The sequence below is a fragment of the Oryx dammah genome, unplaced genomic scaffold, assembly GCF_014754425.2.
Source record: "Oryx dammah isolate SB20612 unplaced genomic scaffold, SCBI_Odam_1.1 HiC_scaffold_3, whole genome shotgun sequence".
In the NCBI taxonomy this organism is placed as follows: Eukaryota; Metazoa; Chordata; class Mammalia; order Artiodactyla; family Bovidae; genus Oryx; species Oryx dammah.
In genome coordinates this window covers 45748980-45770191 of record NW_024070187.1, presented here as the reverse complement: position 1 = coordinate 45770191, position 21212 = coordinate 45748980, and the positions used below count along the sequence as shown (strand labels likewise).

Genomic DNA, 21212 nt, shown 5'->3' with positions numbered 1-21212 from the left:
ACTCTTTGCAACCCCATGAACCGCAGCATGCCAGGCCTCCCTGTCCATCACCAACTCCTGGAGCCTACCGAAACTCATGCCCATTCAGTCGGTGATGCCATCCAACCGTCTAATCCTCTGTTGTCCCCTTCTCCTCCTGCCCTCAATCTTTCCCAGCATCAGGGTCCTTTCAAATGAGTCAGCTCTTCACATCAAGTGGCCAAAATATTGGAGTTTCAGCTTCAACATTAGTCCTTCCTATGAACACCCAGGACTGATCTCCTTTAGGATGGACTGGTTGGATCTCCTTTCAGTCCAAGGGACTCGCAAGAGTCTTCTCCAACACCACAGTTCAAAAGCATCAATTCTTCGGTGCTCAGCTTTCTTTATAGTCAAACTCTCACATCCATACATGACCACTGGAAAAACCATAGCCTTGACTGGATGGACCTTTGTTGACAAAGGAATGTCTCTGCTTTTTAATACGCTGCCTAGGTTGGTCATAACTTTCCTTCCAAGGAGTAAGGGTCTTTAATTTCATGGCTGCAGTCACCATCTGCAGTGATTTTGGGGCTCAGAAAAATAAAGCCAGCCATTGTTTCCACTGTATTCCCCATCTATTTCCCATGAAGTGATGGGAGCAGATGCCATGATCTTCGTTTTCTGAATGTTGAGCTTTAAGCCAACTTTTCCACTCTCCTCTTTCACTTTCAACAGGCTCTTTAGTTCTTCACTTTCTGCCATAAGGGTGGTGTCATCTACATATCTGAGGTTATTGATATTTCTCCCGGCAATCTTGATTCCAGCTTGTGCTTTATCCAGCCCAACATTTCTCATGATGTACTCTGCACAGAAGTTAAATAAGCAGGGTGACAATATACAGCCTTGATGTACTTCTTTTCCTATTTGGAACCAGTCTGTTGGTCCATGTCCAGTTCTAACTGTTGCTTCCTGACCTGCAGACAGATTTCTCAAGAGGCAGGTTAGGTGGTCTGGTATTCCCATCTCTTTCCGAATTTTCCACAGTTTATTGTGATCCACACAGTCAAAAGCTTTGGCATAGTCAATAAAGCACAAATAGATGTTTCTCTGAAATTCTCTTGCTTTTCAATGATTCAGCAGATGTTGGCAATTTGATCTCTGGTTCCTCTGCCTTTTTTTAAAACCAGCTTGAACATCTTACATATACACAATGAAATAGTACTCAACTATAAAAAGGAATGCATTTGAGTCGGTTCTAATGAAGTGGATGAACCTAGAGCCTATCATACAAAGTGAAGTCAGAAAGAGAAAGACAAATATCCTATATTAAGGTATATATATGGAATATAGAAAGATGATAGTGATGAACCTGTCTATAGTGGAGCAATAGAGATGCAGACATAGAGAACACAGTGAAGCAGAGAGATGGTGGGATGATTTGAGAGAGTAGCACTGAAACATATATATCACCATACGTAAAGCAGATAGTGGGAATTTGCTATATGACTTGGAACCCAAAGCCCATGCTCTGTGACCACCTAGAGGGGTGGGATGGGGAGGGAGGTGGAATGGAGGTTTAAGAGGGAGGAGACATATGTAAACCTATGGCTGAATCATGTTGATGTACAGCAGAAATCATCACAATATTGTAACTATCTTTCAATTTAAAATAAAATAAAATTTAAAAACAATACTGTGCATAAACCCAAACAGATGACTTCCTCCTGAAAAGAGAAGAGTATTTCTTGCACAGACTCCTCTTCAAAGGTGTTCAAAATCATTACTTCTTTTGTGATCTCTACAGATCAATAATCAGACACATGTCAAGTAAAAATTCAATTTAAAAATTAAAAGAATTTGCATCTAAAATAAAAAATCATAAATTTACAAAAAGCATACTGTTCAAAGGAAATAAAGTATAGATTTTAATCATTGAGTCACTCATCAAAACGATATCTAAATTTTCTGCCTCAGTCATCTCCTGCCTTTTTCTAAATTAGTATAAAGAGTGTGACCTCTCCTCCATTCTTACAATGAAGTGAAGTGAAAGTCGCTCATGTCCGACTCTTTGGGACCCCATGGACTATACAGTCCATGGAATCCTCCAGGCCGGAACACTGGAGTGGGCAGCCTATCCCTCCTCCAGGGGATCTTCCCATCCCAGGGATCGAACCCAGGTCTCCCACATTGCAGGCAGATTCTTTACCAGCTGAGCCACAAGGGAAGCCCAGCCACAATATAATTTCTTAAAGGTATCATAGTATCAGAGCTAATTTCAATAATAAGAAACAGGGCAGGCACCATAAGAATATCAGTAACTGATGTGCTATATAGTAAAGAGACCTGTATATAATGAACAGTGGGAAATTAGAGAAGAAAATATTAGCATTATTAGTGTTCAGGAACTTGCTTTTGGGAAACATTCTCACAGTTGCTGGTACTTACAAAAATGGAGTGAAGCCTATGTGACAGATAACAGACACTGCTTCACAATTCATTACTGCAGCGGTCTCCAAATTTGGTTGCCCAGACACCAAAGGCATGTAAAATCTAATCCACTTTGAAGGGAGAAAATATTAGAGCTTCCATTTGTATGTAATCTTACATCATTTTTAACATATTTGTGTAAACATTTTAAAAACATAACACTGATATAGTAGCAGGTAATGTATATGTTTCTCAGTCACTAGGTCATGTCCAACTCTGGTGACCTCATGGACGATATATAGCCCGCTAGACTCCTCTGTCTATGGAATTTTCTGGGCAAGAATACTAGAGGGTGTTGTCATTTCCTTCTCGAGGGGGTCTTCCTGACCCCAGGGATCGATTCCGCATCCCCTGCACAGGCAAGCGGATTCTTTACCATTGAGTCACCAGGGAAGCCCGTGTATGTATATACTGTATAGTAAAAATATTTTTATACACACACTACTTATATACAGCTATTTATTTATAAACTGTATCAGGGAGGGCTTGATGATGGAGATTAATGATATACATTAACACAGAAAGGCAACACAGACTAGAAATCAGGAACATGGGTTCAGTCTGTTTTATCACTTTTAAGCCAGTGGCCCTGGGCATTTGTCTGATCTCCCTAAATGGACTTCCTTGTCTGCAAATAGATAATTATTGTATATTCTTAGCTTCTAGGGTTGCTATGAGGAGTCCATACCAGAGTGTGTGCAAAGTGCTTACAATTGTGGAAGAAACAGTAAATGCTAACTAAATGTTTTCTATTATTTTAGTATATAAATCCACAAATAGAAGCTTGAGAAGTCCTACAGTAACAAAAGCAAATTAGCTATTTCCCAGTTTTTCCATAGAAAAACTTTTTTCTATGGAATAACTATTAATGTTCTCCGCTACTCTCGTTGTATGCTTATTGCTACTACTTTCCAGAACTAAAGCCTGTTTTTATGGCATCAAATCTTTAAATAACTGAACTATGAAACTATGAAAAATCTCAGCATACAGGAAAATACCTCAATAATTATAATTTAACAGCAAGAATTCTTTCGCACCTACTCTCTTCAGTTTACTTTGTCCCACCTGTCCTTTTGGGTGAAGGCCAAGTAATCCTTCAGTCAAATTTTTTTGTACTTGTACATTTGTGCATGTAAAGCACTACTCAATAGATCATTTTAATCAAATTTAACATGCTCTAAAATGTTCAGTTCAGTTCAGTCGCTCTGTCATGTCCGACTCTTTGCGACCCCATGAACTGCAGCACGCCAGGCCTCCCTGTCCATCACCAACTCCCGGAGTTCACTCAGACTCACGTCCATCGAGTCAGTGATGCCATCCAGCCATCTCATCCTCTGTCATCCCCTTCTCCTCCTGCCCCTAATCCCTCCCAACATCAAAGTCTTTTCCAATGAGTCATCATGGGCTTCCCTTGGTGGCTCAGGTGGTGAAGACTCGGCCTGCAATGCAGGCGACCAGGGTTCAATCCCTGGCTCAGAAAGATCCCCTGGAGAAGGAAATGGCAACCCACTACAGTATTCTTGCCTGGAGAATCCCATGGACAGAGGAGCCTGTCGAGTTACAGTCCATGGGGTTGCAAAGTCAGACACAACTGTAAGCCTAGCACACACATTACAAAGATAAACATGCAATGTCTTATTGTGGGTCGCTTATAAAACGAAGCCTTTTGAAGGAAGTTACATAATTTTATTGTTTTTATAATCCTGTGGCTTGAGAAGTTCCTATCAAATATCTCTAGTTAGCAGAAAACAAACACAAACCATGGTAAGCAGCCTCTAACATGGCTCATAATAATCCCCACATCCTCTTATCCGTGCTCCAATGTAACTGCCTCCCCTGAGGATCAGCTGGACCTAAGGACTCATTTTAGACAGAACACAGCAAAAAAGGGATGAAACGTCACTTCCAAGATGTGGTTACTCTTCCTGCTTCCTTCTCTCTCCCCACCCTATACTCTCCCTTCAGCTCCCTCTCACTCACTGAGCGAAACCCACTGCCCTATGGAGACAGCCATGAGACAGAGAACCAACATCTCCAACCAATGACCAGTGAGGACCTGGGGAGCCAACAGCCACATAAGTCAGCCTTGAAGGGGATCCTCCCCAAATCAGGGCTTGAGATGACTGCAATATCACCTGACATCTTTTTGTTTTATTTCTGTTTTATTCCTGCCACACCACTTAGCATGCAGGATCTTAGTTCCCTGACCAGGGATCAAACTTGTGACCCCAGGATTGGGAACATGAAGTCTTAACCACTGGACCTCCAGGAAGTACACCAGCTGACATCTTACCTGCCCCTTGTGAAAGGCTCAGAGCCAGGAAACCCAGCTAAACTGCACCTGAGTTTCTGACACACAGAAACTGTGAGATGGTAAAACCATGAGTGACTTAGTAAACCATTAAGTTGGGGAGAATTTATTATATAATAGATAATAATGCATAAGTTGAAATTTTAACTTAGAAAATGAGAAGAATGCATGCAGTTATTCCTTCAGAAGACCTTCCCTGGTGGCTCAGTGGTAAAGAATTCGCCTGCCAATGAAAGAGATGTGGGTTGGCTCCCTGGGTCAGGAAGACCCCCTAGAGAAGGAAGTGGCAACCACTCCAGTATTTCTGTCTGGGAAATCCCATGGACAGAGGAGCCTGGTGGGCTATAGTCCATGGGGTCACAAGTGTCAGACACAACTTAGCAACTAAACAACACCAACAACAACATTCCTTTAGAAACAGTACTCCATGAAATTCAAAACTCAGTGATTCTTTTTTAAAATGTATTATCTACAATTTTTTTCTGACCCTACTTTTGCCTGTTTTCTTAGGTGACTCTCCTTGTTTCAGACAGATATATCTGTGTGATTAAAACTAAGTCTTCTGAAAGGGGTACAGATAAATGATGACAAAGATGTTTTTCAGGTAGAATAGCTAAGAAAAACTGATATACAAGGTACAATCAGATTTTTCACAGAAATTTATATATATATAATTTATATTTATATACAGATAAACTGATTAAGAACAAAAAGTGAAACTATTCAAAATGACATAATGAAAGGAAGAATAAATAAAAAGGAAGAGAAAGTAGAAAAAGGGAAAAAAAAACTTTTTAATATAAAAGGAGGAAAAGTAAAAACAGAAAACAAAGTTCATAGACACTAGAAATTTCATAAAATTTCCAGCCACTTAGTAGGCAATAATAATGTCAGTTCTCACTGCCTGCTACTGCTGAGCTCAGGGCCACAAAACCATTCAATAATTTCATTTAAATTACCTGTTAATCAAGTACCTCCACTGTACAAAATATCTTCAGTATTAACAGAACATGCAAACTTAACTGTAATCAACACGTCAATCTAAGCAGGTCACAAATTCAGCATATACTGATACCTAGTCTCCTTGATCTTGAGTCAAAAGACAATGACCTAGAGAGCAAAAGCCATACATCATGCTTCTAATCTAAAATATCCCCAGTCCTCCAATTTCAGTTTTAGGAAAATTGCCAGATATTTATTCTCTTGGCCAAGCACTGCATACAGTATACACTTTAAGTGCTACCTTCTTAATGAGTTCTGCCATGACATTCTATTTAAAGCTACAGCTGTAGCTATCCATTATCTACCTGTCTGATCCCCCTTTCCCTGCTTAGTTTGTTTAGTCTGCCTTCCCACAAGCCCCATTAGAATGTTAGCAAGCGCTTGAAGATTTATGTAATTTTGTCTGTTTTGTTCCTGATGTATTCCAAGGTCTACTTGAGTATCTGGCACACAGCAGATACCCAATATTAGCTCAATATCAAATGAACGAATAAACTAGAAGAGAAAATGCTTTCTCATATGACCAAAAATAAAGGGCATGTGAGAAAAAAATTAAGCTTCCAATCAGCATTTTCAAATGCTAACTATTATGCTAAACTTTTTTTTTTAAAGCAATATTGCTAGTTTTTTTTACTGCATACTGTTCTCCATAGTGGCTGCACCAATTTATATTCCCACTAACAGTGTAGGAGAGTTCCTTTTTCTCCCCACCTCCAGCATTTACTGTAGATTTTTTAATAACTGGCACTATGATCAGTGTGAAGTGATACCTCATTGTAGTTCTGATATGCATTTCTCTAAAAATTAAAGAATTCCCTTCTCCGGGAATAATTAGTGATGTTGAGCATTTTTTCATGTGTTTGCTGATCATCTGTATGTCTTCTTTGATGAAATGTCTGTTTAGGTCTTCTGCCCATTTTTTATTAGGTTTTTTTTTTGATACTAAGCTGCATAGAGCTACCATATGACCCTGCAATCACACTCGCAGGCATATATCTGGAGAAAACCATAATTTGAAAGGATACATGCACCCCGATGTTCACTGCAGCACTATTTACAATAGCCAGCATATGGAAGCAACTTAAATGCCCATCAATAGAAAAATGAATAAAGAAGATGTGGTACATACATAACAATAGAATATTAGCCGTAAAAAGGAATGAAAATATTGCCATTTCCAGAGACATGGATGGACCTAGAGACTGTCATACAGAGTGAAGTCAGAAAAACAAATATTGTATAATATTGTTTATATGTGGAATATAGAAAAATGGTACAGATGAAAAAAAGCAGAAATAGAGTCACAGATGTAGAAAACAAACTTACAGTTAACCAGAAGGGAAGGGGGAGATGGGACAAACTGGGAGATAGGAACTACCATATATAACACTGCTGCTGCTGCTAAGTCACTTCAGTCATTTCCGACTCTGTGTGACCCCATAGACAGCAGCCCACCAGGCTTCTCCATCCCTGGGATTCTCCAAGCAAGAACACTGGAGTGGGTTGCCATTTCCTTCTCCATTGCATGAAAGTGAAAGTGAAAGTGAAGTTGCTCAGTCGTGTCCGACCCTCAGGGACCCCATGGACTGCAGCCTTCCAGGCTCCTCCGTCCATGGGATTTTCCAGGCAAGAGTACTACTATGTATAAAATAGGCTTCCCAGGTAGCTCAGATGGTAAAGAATCTGCCCACAGTGCAGGAGACCCAGGTTCAAACCCTGGGTTGGGAAGATCCCCTGGAGAAGGGAATGGCAACCCACTCCAGTATTCTTGCCTGGAGAATTCCATGGACAGAGGAGCCTGGCAGGCTATAATCCATGAGTTGCAGAGTCAGACATGACTGAGCAACTAACACACACACGTGTAAAATAATAACTGATGAAGACCTACTGTACAGCACAAAGAACTCTATTCAATTATCTGTGGTGACCTAAATGGGAAGGAAATCAAAAAAAGAGTGGATATATGTACACTCATAACTGATGCACTCTGCTGTACAGCAGAACTAACACAGCATTGTAAAGAAACTACACTACGGTAAAAAGTTTTTAATCCAAAATACTTTTAAAAGCAATACTTTGATTCAAAAAATCACAAGAAATTAAGTATTTTAAAATATCTGAGTAAGGTTTCCTAACGATGCCTACTGGAGATCTATGATAGTATTAATATTCACTTTTTTTAAAAAAGAGACACTGAAGAAATACAAATCAAGACACAGCTTAATGAACTGAAGACACCAAACTGGTCCAAAAACTCAGAAATAAAAACCTATTCCTTAACACTTGCAATACATTATAGTCTCTAAGATCAGTCCTGTCCAATAGAAATAAACTGTGAGTTAAAATTTCCTAGGAGTCACATTAAAAAGTAAAAAGAAACAAGTAAAACAAATTTTGTATTTCATGTAACTCAGTGTGTATGTCCATAATATAACCATTTCCAACAGGTAATCAAGATTTCAAAGTTTAAATGTTTTATAGTTATATAAATCTTCCAAATTTTGAAGTACATTTTACACATATAACACACTTCAATTTTAAGTGCTCAATACACAAACATACTAGTAGCTACCATATTGTACAATGGATTTCTAGATTCTTTTGGGTACTATTAAAACAGACGCATGCTATATTCGCTTTTAAATATTAATATTAAAAGAAATACAAAGAGAAAGATATCGTCTTCTGTTTTTAAACATTAAAGGTTAACTGTCATACCAATAGAATTCTAGGTTCTTTAAACGTAAGCTTTGTTTTATAGTTTTTATTTTCATTACAAAATATTTGGAATCTCATTAAAATTTACAAGACTGAATAAGAATTCCACTGAAGTATAAATTATACAGTCATGCTTACTTTGTTTGGCACAGAGATAATGATAACACCTCACACACTGGAGCACTTAATATCTGATGATGAGGTAAAAAGATTAAAATAACTTGTAATTCTAGAAACTATTATGCAATCAAATACATTCAAATAGGCTGTCAATTATCTGCATAAGCTTACTTAATACCTGCCTATAAATAACACACTATTGGAACAGATCTTTCCCATTGAATGTACTTTTAATAATTAAATAATATGTTTTTGCCGTTTTTCCATATTTAAATATTTTTATAATTGTGATAGAATAACAAATATATTTGTTCTTCATCCCTGGTTCCTGGCATAGAGCTCTTAAAACTCTAGGAATTTCCTCAGTGATAGTGTTTTTTCCTTTGATCACACCTGAGTTCACCCTAATGAGATGAGTAAGGGTCAGGCCTCCAGGCAGCCTCAAGATGGAGCTGGTCACCAAAAAGACCAAGTGATTAGAGAATTGGAAATTTTAGTACCACTCACCTGACCTCTGGGAAAACTGAGCTCTGTAAAAACTCCTGAGATTCAGAGAGCTAGTGAACACATCACAGTATGGGAGGTACTGGGAAGGTGGCATGCCCAGAGAGGGCATGAAAGCTTCATGTCCCTTCTATCAAACCCTGTCCTGTACATCTCTTCCATTTGGCTGTTCCAGAGTTATATTCTTTTTAATAAATCAGTAAACATTAGTAAAGTATTCTCTTGAGTTCTGTGAGCCATTGAAGCAAATTTTCTTTTTTTTACTGAAGTACAAATTATGAACAATATTATCTAACTTACAGGTGTACAATAGTGACTAACAATTTTTAAAGGCCCTAGCCCTACTTATAGTTATTACAAAATATTGGCTATATTCCCTGTGTTATACAATATATCCTTGTAGCTTAACAGATTTTACCTCTTAATACCTGTGCCCACTATATTGCTCCCTCCAGCACTTCCCTCTCCCCACTGGTAATCACAGTTTGCTCTCAGTTTTGTGACTCTGCTTCTTTTCTGTATTATTCACTAATGTGTTGTATGTTTAGATTTCACATGTCAGCGGTATCATACAGGATTTGTCTTTCTCTGTCTGACTTATTTCACTTAACAGCCTAATACCCTCAAAGTCCATCCATGTTGCTGCAAATGGCAAAATTTCACTCTTTTTATGGCTAAGTCATCTTCTATTGTATACCATATCATCTATACACATTCATCTATTGGTGGATGCTGAGGTTGCTTCCATATCTTGGCAACTTTAAATAACGCTGCTATGAACCTGTGGTGCATGTATGTTTTGAATTCATGTTTTCGTTTTATTCAGATACATACCCAGCAAATTTTCAAATCTGAGGAAAGAGCCATGGGAATCTCAGATTCAAGGCCAGTTGGTTAAAGTTCATAAACATAACCAGATATTTGTGGCTAGCATCTGAAGTAAGGGCAGTATAATGGGACTGAGTCCTTTAACTCAGGATCTGATACTATCTCCAGGTAGAGAGTGTCAGAATTGAATTCCTGGAAATGCAGTTGGGTGTTACAAAACTGAAAAACTGCTTGGTGTCAGAAAACACCCCATTAATAATATTTATAACCTGATATATCAATTAATAACAAAACTAATTTTATTATGTAGATTTTTAATATTTAAAAAATCTAACCTTATTTAGGCTAAAAATGAACCAATCTTAATTTATAACTTCTGAAATGTAGCTACCTAAAACTATTCTAGCTTTAAAAAGTGAAAGTGCACACTAATCTTTTTTTTAACATTTTTTAATACCAAAACTTTCCAAATTAACCACATATGCTCTTCCAGTCCCACCTCTAACTCTCTCCAAAATAATCCCTCTGAATTAATATATTTTCTAACCCAAAACAATGTTAAACAATGATTAGTTCCTCAGTAATACCAAAAACCAGAGGAATACAGCACCATTAGCGTAATAACTTAAAATTATAACCTTTCAACACAGTACAAGGTTTAGTGTTAAAAGTTATTTCCAATTTAGTTGATGGACTGAATTATGAAACTGAACAGGGCACTCATCTACTTAACACTAGACACTCTGAGCTGACACGGAGTTTGATCAAACTAATACTGTAAATGATTAAGAAAATGTACAACAATATTTTCAGGAAATATATTCAGTCTAGAGAATATAATTTCCTTTACAAAGAGCATCAAATATATGAACATAAAATGCTATTTATTCCATAATTCATATGGATAGTAATAATTTATGGAGTAAATAAAACTTATGTTAGAATACTGATCTTCATGATCCTAAGTAAATATACTGGCAACTAAATAAACCATTTAGACAATCTTGAGAGGATTAGAATGAACAATTTATCACTAATAATCTAGAGCATTACTTTTAAATGCTTTACTAAAAAACTAAAAGTAGTTTTATAGCTTAATTTTGTTGTGTATATTGTGTGTCTTTGTAGTGGAAGAAAGAAAAAATGGTGATGATGCTGAGAGAATGAATTACTCAGTATAACAAAGTGACCCTTAATAAATGACAACTACTTTGTTACATTCTAGTAAGTAAAACTAACAACCCATCAACTTCATTTCATTCACTCTACTTTTTGACCAATACAATATATTTACATACTTCAAATACTTTTTAAGTTGCTGTTGCTGCTGCTAAGTCGCTTCAGTCGTGTCCAACTCTGTGCGACCCTATAGACGGCAGCCCACCAGGCTCCACCATCCCTGGGATTCTCCAGGCAAGAACACTGGAGTGGGTTGCCATTTCCTTCTCCAGTGCATGAAAGTGAAAAGTGAAAGGCAAGTCACTCAGTTGTGTCCAACTCTTAGCATTGAGAACAATGTAAAATAGGACTATCTTGTCATCTGTAGTTCTAAAAGTAAACAAATAAATTTGACTATTTTAAACTGAAGCCATGATTTTGGTATTACTGGAAGTGAACTCAATTCAAAATGATTTAAACCCAATGAGAAGAGATTATTAGCTCAGTAAGCAGAAATCAGTTGATGCAGAGACAGTAAAAAAAAAAAAAGACTCAAGAGTTAATATCTGATCAAATAAGTACTAACAAATCTTCTAAGTTAAACCTCTAAGTTAGAGAAAAACATTCTCAAAGTGATATGCATGTTGAATTAGAGCAGAAAAATGTAGAAGTGATAATCTACCCATAAAATAATAAATACCTAGATTAAAATGGAACAATAACTAGAACAGATAAGTGTAAAAGAAGGGGGAGGAATTAATTCTAAAAACACAAAACTTCATTTATAGCAGGGGTTGACACGCTACAGCCCGATACTTGTTTTCGTACAAAGTTTTATTGAAACAGCCATGACCATTACTCCATATACTGTCTGTGGCTGCTTGGCACTACAATGGGAGCGATGAGTAGATACAACAGAGATTATATGGCCCACAAACATCTAAAATATTTATTAGCTAGCCTATGTTAGTTTCCTAGGGCTGCTGTAATAAAGTGCCATAAACTGAATGGCTTAAAATAACAGAAATTTATTCTTTCTCAGGTCTGGAGGCTATAAATCTGAAATCAAGTGTTAGCAGGGCCATGCTCTCTGAAAGGCTCTAGGGGACAACCTGTTTGTTGCCTTTCTCTTGGTTTCTGGGGTCATCAGCATTTCTTATCATTCCTTGACTTGTAACTTCATAACTCCAATCTCTGCGTCCACTGTCACATGATAATCTTCCCCCCACATCTGCCTTTCCACATGGTTTTCTCTTCTCTTACAAAGACATCAGTCATACTGGACTAAGGATCCATGCTACTCCGTTATACACTCCTATTAAATAACTACACCTGAAACAAACCCATTTCCAGATAAGGTCACACTATGAGGTTCTGGGGGTTAGGACTTCAAAATATTTAGGGAGTGGGATACATTTCAACCCTTAACCTGGTCCTCTACATTAAAGTCTGCCAACTCCTGACTTAGAAGACTTAAAAAAAAGGAGAAAATAGGTCCACAAGTGCCATTGAGGATTTCAAAGAGAGGATCTGGGATTTTGTTTTAGATAAACGAAGCTGAAAACAAGAGTCCTCAAAAGACATCAGGCAGAAAGCCATACATGTAGGTCAGAATCTGGATTGACTTAGAGATGGAGGAAATAAGAGTAACCTAAAAACAGATGAGGAGTTTCAAGGTAAATGTTTTATGAAGGTATTGAAAGTGTTAGTTGCTCAGTCGTATCCAACTCTTTGCAACCCCATGGACTGTAGCACTCCGGGCTCCTCTGTGAACTGAATTCTCCAGGCAAGAACGCTGGAGTGGGTTGCCATTTCCTTCTCCAGGGGATCTTCCTAACCCAGGGATCGAAACCAGGTCTCCCACACTGGTGGCATATTCTTTACCATTTAAGCACCAGGGATACAGCAGGTCAAAAATGGATCTTTAGAGAATGCTACTGTTACGTAACAATGTGATTAGACAACAGTGTGATGAGAAGATGTCACTGTTATACAACATAAGATAATAATGTAGAAAAAAATGTAATTTAGTATTATATAAACTAAAAGAGAAACAGTGTCAACAGTGACAGATACAACAAAAGGGTTGAACAAACCTAAAAGATGACCAGGAAATTTGGTAAGAATGAGACCATAATCAAATACAGAAAAAAAGAAAACTAAAAGGGACACCAGACCAGGGGTAAGGTGAGAATCCTTTAAAAAAAGAAGCATTATTTATTTGTACAGTGGTTACAGGCAACTATGACACTGGTGACCCCCAATAAACCACATATACTGGCATTCATATTTTCATATAATCCTCTCCCACACAAACTCTGAATTCAGCCAATTAACTTGTTCTAAAATTTGATATTAACAGGTATTGGCAAGCAGGGGTATGATAAGCACTTTCACATGGGAACTTGTTTTCTCGGAACACTGCAACCTGGAAGGCCAGTTGTCATGTTATGAGGAAGTTTGAGCTAGCCCCCTGAATGATGACAGGTTAGTAACTGCCAAATGGAGAGACTGAAGGGGAAAAAGTCATTTGAGATATTTCAGCCCAAAAGAGATCACAACTGAATACAACTGCCACCGTGATCCTGGGCCATAACTGTGGGAACAGAAAATGTACCCAGCAAAGCCCGATCAACCCAGAGAACCAGGACAAATAACAAATTGTTGTTGTTTTAGATGATGAAATGTGGTGGTGGTTTATAAAACAGAAATAGGTGACATAGAACAGAATATATGTTCGACAAACGCAAGTACATGAAGCCAAGGATTCTTATAAAACTGGGAAGACATATATGCATAAAAAAAGAAAAAATCCGGCTAAAACAAAGAGTAAAATTAAAACGTAAAAAAAAAAACTAAAGACGAGGAAAATAAGAGTTGAGCCATATAAGGAATAATGGGAAAATTCAAGACTATAAACTTGGTCACACTGTTACAAGAGAATATCAGTGAAAAAGGGTCTCCACCTACTTCATCACTTTCATCTACTTCGATTCCACCATCTTTGTCATCATCCATTTGTTTATGTATTGTTTGAAGAGCTTCCAGACTAAATCTATCTTCTTCTGTGAAGCATGGTGGACTCAGTGACATGCATGGATCTGAAATAAAACAAAGGGCAATTACTAACCTGCCACCCCAAAACACAGGCTATAGTCAAGAGAGTTGAATTTCAAACAAAACCAACAAATTTCAGGCTAAGTCAAACTAAGATGCTTTAAGAATTCTATCTAGTAGCGTATTCTTCACATCAAAAGTATAGTATATGAACATACTGACTAAAAATAAATAATCTAACTTAATTGATATCAAACTACAACCAATACTAAACTCAAGTTGTCCACATTCTTCCACATCTTCAATCATCTTCTTATCCAACTCATAATATTTGTAAATTAACCCCCCCCCAAAAAAAACAGATAAACTCCCTCCTTAAAAACTAAAAAAAAAAAAAATCACAGAGCACAAGAGGTTTTTTTAATATAGTTCAGTTTAAAATGTAAGTCCTTAGGGCAACATCACAAAAAATACAAGAAAAAGAAATGTAGAACATTGACATGATCCTTAGAAACGTCTTTTATTTTTCTAACAGATTCTAAGAATCCATCATATGATTCTCTAAATGTGTAACTTCTTAGATTCAACAAGGAAAAACTAAATTTTTAAAAACCTTGTTCTTCATTTTTTTCTTAACATACATTTACTGCCTAAATATTTTTGTATGGAAAGGAGTGAATCCTCACATGTAGATTGTCAAAAAATAACAATTTAGAGAGAATAAGTCATTTTTCATGACTTAAAATGAGATTAATAAAAATTACCTCTTGCTGACCTCAAATAGTAAACAGCCTATACACCAAAATGGAAAAGTACTGTCAAAACTTCACTCATACTCAATATGGCTGACTGGTAGATTGACAGAGTCCAAGAACTGATTTATACCAAGTCACTAAAGTAAAATAATATCCTTTTAAAATATCATCAAATTCACATGTATTTCCACAAATAGTGTGGTCTTAAAGTTTAAAATCAAAGCTATGATTTTTCCAGTAGTCATGTATGGATATGAGAGTTGGACCATAAAGAAGGCTCAGAGCCAAAGAACTGATGTTTTTGAATTGTGGTGCTGGTCAGAGCCAAAGAACTGATGTTTTTGAATTGTGGTGCTGGAGAAGATTCCTAAGAATCTCTTGGACTGCAAGGAGATCAAACCAGTCACTCCTAAAAGAAATCAACCCTGAATATTCACTGGAAGGACTCTTGCTGAAACTGAAGCTCCAATACTGGCCACTTTATGTGAAGAGTTGACTCACTGGAAAAGACCCAGAAGATGGGAAAGATTCAAGGCAAAAGGAGAAAGGGGTGGCAGAAGATAAGATGGTTAGATAGCATCTCTGACTCAATGGACATGAATCCGAGCAAACTCTGGGAGACAGTGAAGGAAAGGAGAGCCTGGTGTGCTGCAAGTCCATGAGCCTGCAGAAAGTCAGGCATGACTTGGCGACTGAACAACAGCAACAGTGTAAAATGGTTATAACAATAGTTTAAAACCTAGTTTATCATCTGGTCTTATTACAAACTAACTGACTGTGCACAAATCACTTGTCCTTGTGTCTTAGTTACATCTCCTCCAAAATAAAGCAAGTAGACTAGATATTTACTAAGCTCTACTGCAGTTATAATGACCTGCTGCTGCCAAGTCGCTTCAGTCATGTCCGACTCTGTGCGACCCCACAGACGGCAGCCCACCTAAGAGTATCTAATTCTGCACTGAGGGGAAAAAAATAAGAAAAGAAGTCAATTGTGGAGATCAACTAATAACTTCCTTTAAAAACAAAACAAAACAATTTAAGCCTCATTACCTACATGTTCTACTTACAGACCATTTTGGCAATTTAACATTCATTTTTAATAGTTTTAAATCAAAACCTTATTTGTCCTTTAGTCTTGAAAGGGAAGGAAACAGAAAAGCCTATAAAAATAAAAAAATGAAATTATAAGTTATGTGACATAAATGTGTAAATATTTAAAACTCTGATTAACATTTGCTAAAAATCTAAGAACTTATAAAAATAATGGTCAAGTATAATCCCTAATTCACAAAACATCCAGAACCCTGAGATGCCCACAACTTTTCCTGAATGGATGCAAAAAAATATATAAGCTCTCAGGTATCACAACAACATATGGCATAAAGAAGATTATGTGTATAATGTGTTATTGCCTCTCAAAGACATATTTTTATACATATTTTGCAAATAAGCATATGAAATTAGTTTATTATAACTAGCACATAAGGAAAGGGTCACATCACTCTGATTAAATAGGCTTTGTTGTTAAAACTAAGCAAAGTCAACAGTGAGGACGGTAAAAATGTTAAAAAGAGAAAAGGAGGAAGTCCTATAATCTGGAAAAAAACTCGTATGTAAACAAAATTGTATTTTTTTTAACTTAAATTAATAAAACACTATCTTTCAGAATCTACCTCTGAATGTAACTTCTTCATGACGTATTTTATAAAAACCAACTTCTGAGTACTTCTTTCTCTGAACGCCATTCAATCCATTCAACAAATACCTACTGAGCACTACCATGTGTCAGGCATTGGAAATAGCAGTGAACAATAGAAAAATTTCTCATAAAATTTACATTCTAGTGGAGGAGATGAGCACAACAAAATAAATAAGCAAAATGAATAGCATGTTGCTGCTGCTGCCGCTAAGTTATGTCAGTCGTGACCAACTCTGTGCGACCCCAGAGATGGCAGCCCACCAGGCTCCCCCATCCCTGGGATTCTCCAGGCAAGGACACTGGAGTGAGTTGCCATTTCCTTCTCCAATGCATGAAAGTGAAAAGTGACGTTGCTCAGTCGTGTCCGACTCTTAGCAACCCCAGGGACTGCAGCCTACCAGGCTCCTCCGTCCATGGGATTTTCCAGGCAAGAGTACTGAATTTGGTCGCCAGTGCCTTCTCTGGAATAGCATGTTAGGAGTGGTAAATGTTAAGGAAAAACAGAACAAAGAGCAGATAATGAAATGCCAAGGAATCTGAAATTCTCAACTGTATCTTTATCCTCAAATCATTCTTTAATGTTGTACCAGAATGGCTGAGTGGTTAAGGCACTGGACTTAAGAGCCAATGGATTTATATCTTCATGGGTTCGAGCCCCACTTCTGGTACAAGTCCTGCTTTGGCTTCCCTTGTGGCTCACCTGGTAAAGAATCCGCCTGCAATGCGAGAGACCTGGGTTTGATCCCTGAGTTGGGACGATCCCCTGGAGAAGGGAAAGGCTACGCACTCCAGTATTTTGACCTGGAGAATTCCATGGACTGTACAGTCAATGAGGTCACAAAGAGTCGGACACAACTGAGCGACCTTCACTTTAACCTCTAATTGCTTAAAGAGATTTTGTCCATATTAACTAAGCTTATGAAAAGGGCAGGGGCCATGTTCTTCCATTTCTCACATGCTCGTAATACCCACAACTTCGCTGGACACATTTTGGACCTCTGTAAATTCTGTTACTTCATACATTAACTAAATCACAAAGTTCTAGTCTTCTATACTGTGCAAACCACTGGTCAGCATTAGAAATTTAAGAGAGTATCCTGTACTTGAAAAAGCCCACAGGCTAGGGAGGAAAAGGGCATGCTGTTGGCACTGAGAACATTAATTGTGGAGTGCTATGAGAGCATGGAAGGACAGCACCTAATCCAGACAGGGAAAGAAGAGGCAGAACTTTTCTAGAGGTAAACATGGGGAGTTTTAAAGGACTGTATTGACGACCTTGGGCAAGAGAGAAATGCATGCATCATACATTCAGTGGCATGAAAAGAACACGAAACACTAAGAGAAATGCAACTGGTTGATATGGCTGGCACAAATTATATTCAGAGGAAAAAAATCAATAAACAAGAGATCAAAAACAACAGACTGGTTTCAAATAGGAAAAGGAGTATGTCAAGGCTGTATATTGTCACCCTGCTTATTTAACTTAAATGCAGAGTACATCACGAGAAACGCTGGACTGGAAGAAACACAAGCTGGAGTCAAGATTGCCAGGAGAAATATCAATCACCTCAGATATGCAGATGACACCACCCTTATGGCACAAAGTGAAGAGGAACTAAAAAGCCTCTTGACGAAAGTGAAAGTGGAGAGTGAAAAAGTTGGCTTAAAGCTCAACATTCAGAAAACTAAGATCATGGCATCTGGTCCCATCACTTCATGGGAAATAGATGGGGAAACAGTGGAAACAGTGTCAGACTTTATTTTGGGGGGCTCCAAAATCACTGCAGATGGTGACTGCAGCCACGAAATTAAAAGACGCTTACTCCTTGGAAGAAAAGTTATGACCAACCTAGATAGTATATTCAAAAGCAGAGACATTACTTTGCTGACTAAGGTCTGTCTAGTCAACGCTATGGTTTTTCCAGTGGTCATGTATGGATGTGAGAGTTAGACTGTGAAGAAGGCTGAGCACCAAAGAATTGATGCTTTTGAACTGTGGTGTTGGAGAAGACTCTTGAGAGTCCCTGGGACTGCAAGGAGATTCAACCAGTCCATTCTGAAGGAGATCAGCCCTGGGTGTTCCTTGAAAGGAATGATGCTAAAGCTGAAACTCCAGTACTTTGGCCATCTCATGTGAAGAGTTGACTCACTGGAAAAGACTCTGATGCTGGGAGGGATTGGGGGCAGGAGGAGAAGGGGACGACGGAGGATAAGATGGCTGGACGGCATCACTGACTCGATGGACGTGAGTCTGAGTGAACTCCGGAAGATGGTGATGGACAGGGAGGCCTGGTGTGCTGTGATTCATGGGGTCGCAAAGAGTCGGACACGACTGAGTGACTGAACTGACTGAAGAAGGGATAAAAACTCTAAAAGTAGTTTTTCCATACTAAGGAATTTGGATTTTTTATGCTGAAAACTATGAGAAGCCCACTAGGGACTTCAAGAAGACCAACAAAATCAGATTCATATAGAGAGATCAGTCTGGTGACAGTGGAAGACAAACGGAGACAAGACTGGGAGGCGCAATCCCCAGGGAGTGCTGCAGGAACCCTGGCAGCACTCACAGCCCATGCTTCCAAGGGACGGGGAGGTAAATGACAAAGACTGCTCTAAGGTTTGGTGTTTTGCCATGATGGAACAGCAGAAGGAAAGACAGGAGCTGAGGATACGGCAAGAGTGATCCATCTTCCCACATGAAATTCTGTTTCCGTTTGGTACAGTGTCTTAAGGCCTTTGAATTCTAACTTAGATGAGTTGTGAAGTCTGAACTCCATTACCTGTGCCAGAAAAACATCTATTTCTGCTTAACTGACTATGCCAAAGCCTTTGACTGTGAGGTAAAGGCTTGTGGATCACAATGAACTATGGAAAATCCTGAAAGAGATGGGAATAGCAGACCACCTGACCTGCCTCTTGAGAAACCTGTACGCGGGTCAGGAAGCAACAGTTAGAACTGAACATGGAGCAACACACTAGTTCCAAATAGGAAAAGGAGTACGTCAGGCTGTATATTGTCCACCCTGCTTATTTAACTTACATGTAGAGTACATCATGACAAATGCTGGGCTGGAAGAAGCACAGGTCAGTCATGTCTGACTCTGCTATCCCATGGACTGTGGCCTGCCAGGCTTCTCTGTCCATAGAACTCTCCAGGCAAGAACACTGGAGTTGGTTGCCATTCCATTCTCCAGAGGATATGTCTGACCCAGGGATCGAACCCAGGTCTCTCACATTGCAGGTAGATTCTTTACCATTTGAGCCACCAGGGAAGAACTGAAAGCTTAAACATATATAAATACCAGAAGCCAAATAAACTTCTGAATTTAAGTTATTTACCTGGAAAAATATATAAATGCCAGGCTTCAGGTTAGAAGCCAGGGACATAAAGGGTAAAAACAAAGTTAAACATGGCAAATGCAATGACAGACATGTAATGAATATATAATGGCAGCAAAACTTAAGAGAGGAGGCCTGCTCAGCAAGAAAAAGATTTGAGAAGAAAATGATATTCACACTGAATCTTGAAAGCTGAGCAAGTGTTCTCTAGGAAGACATCAACAGGCAAGAACATAAGCTGCTAATAGTTATACTAACAAACTAATGATGACAACAGCTATCAATTATGGAGTGTCTATTACACATCACATAAATCTATATGTTATATATTATACATTTCACTTTGCCTATAAAATAGGCACTATTATTACCATTTGACAAGATAATTAAGAGACAAAACCGACAGTATCAATGAAGGCCAGATTATGGAGGGATCTACAGATTACTATAACGTGCCAAAAAGGGGAAAAAATACTATTAGATTACTAACTGAAACCCCCTATTTGCAGTTTCCCCAAGCTGCAAAGCTCTTTTTCCCAAGACACCCATTGCTGGTAACTCTTTTCATTCCAGCACAAATGTTTCTCCTAAGAGGTCGTCATCTTTCCTCATCTAAAACATTCCTCGCCTTTTCTATTTGCTATGTTTTTCTTCACAGCACTTAATCACAGTGCATATATTATGTATTTATTTTCTTACTGTCAACTCCACTATAATGCAATCATGAGATTTTAGGCACTGCTCTTCCTTGAGTGCCTAGAACAGGGCCTGGCACATAGTAAGCACTCAAAAAATGTGTTCACTGAATTACTTACCTAACTGGTTTCCAATACAAATGTTTGGAAGAGAAAAACTTTTCACAAAGTTACTTGGCTGATTAGAAAACTAAGATGCAGAAACTGACAATAAAAATCCCTTACCTCTTTACGACACTGACGTTAGTCTAAGCAGTTAGTTGAAATCTATTAATATTACTCCTCCTCTCATGAAAACTATTCAGTAGCTTCCAAGAGCCTGAAGTATGAAATCTTATCTATCCACTGTCAAAGACAGCTGTATAAATACTTAATATACAAACAAAACATATAACACATTATAAAAAAATTAATGGAAGGAGAACTTTAAAATATTTAAGATTCAAGGCTCTAAAACTCGAGCAGTAAAGATAAAATTTCATGAAGGCAAGGCCTAAGCTTGTTTTTACTGATTGTTGTTTTAGTCACTCAGTCATGTCCAACTCTTTGAGACCCCATGGATTGTAGCCCACCAGGCT

At 38.1% G+C, this 21212-nt stretch overlaps 1 protein-coding gene across 2 annotated transcripts in view; it reads right to left on the bottom strand.

The window, feature by feature from the left end:
- Positions 1-21212, bottom strand: part of STIM2 (stromal interaction molecule 2) — a 182429-nt gene that overhangs the window by 100698 nt on the left and 60519 nt on the right. For both annotated transcript variants that reach the window (XM_040237984.1, XM_040237985.1), the window contains exon 2: positions 14060-14190. In XM_040237984.1, the coding sequence (XP_040093918.1) occupies positions 14060-14190 (131 nt within the window). The remainder of the gene's footprint in view (positions 1-14059; positions 14191-21212) is intronic.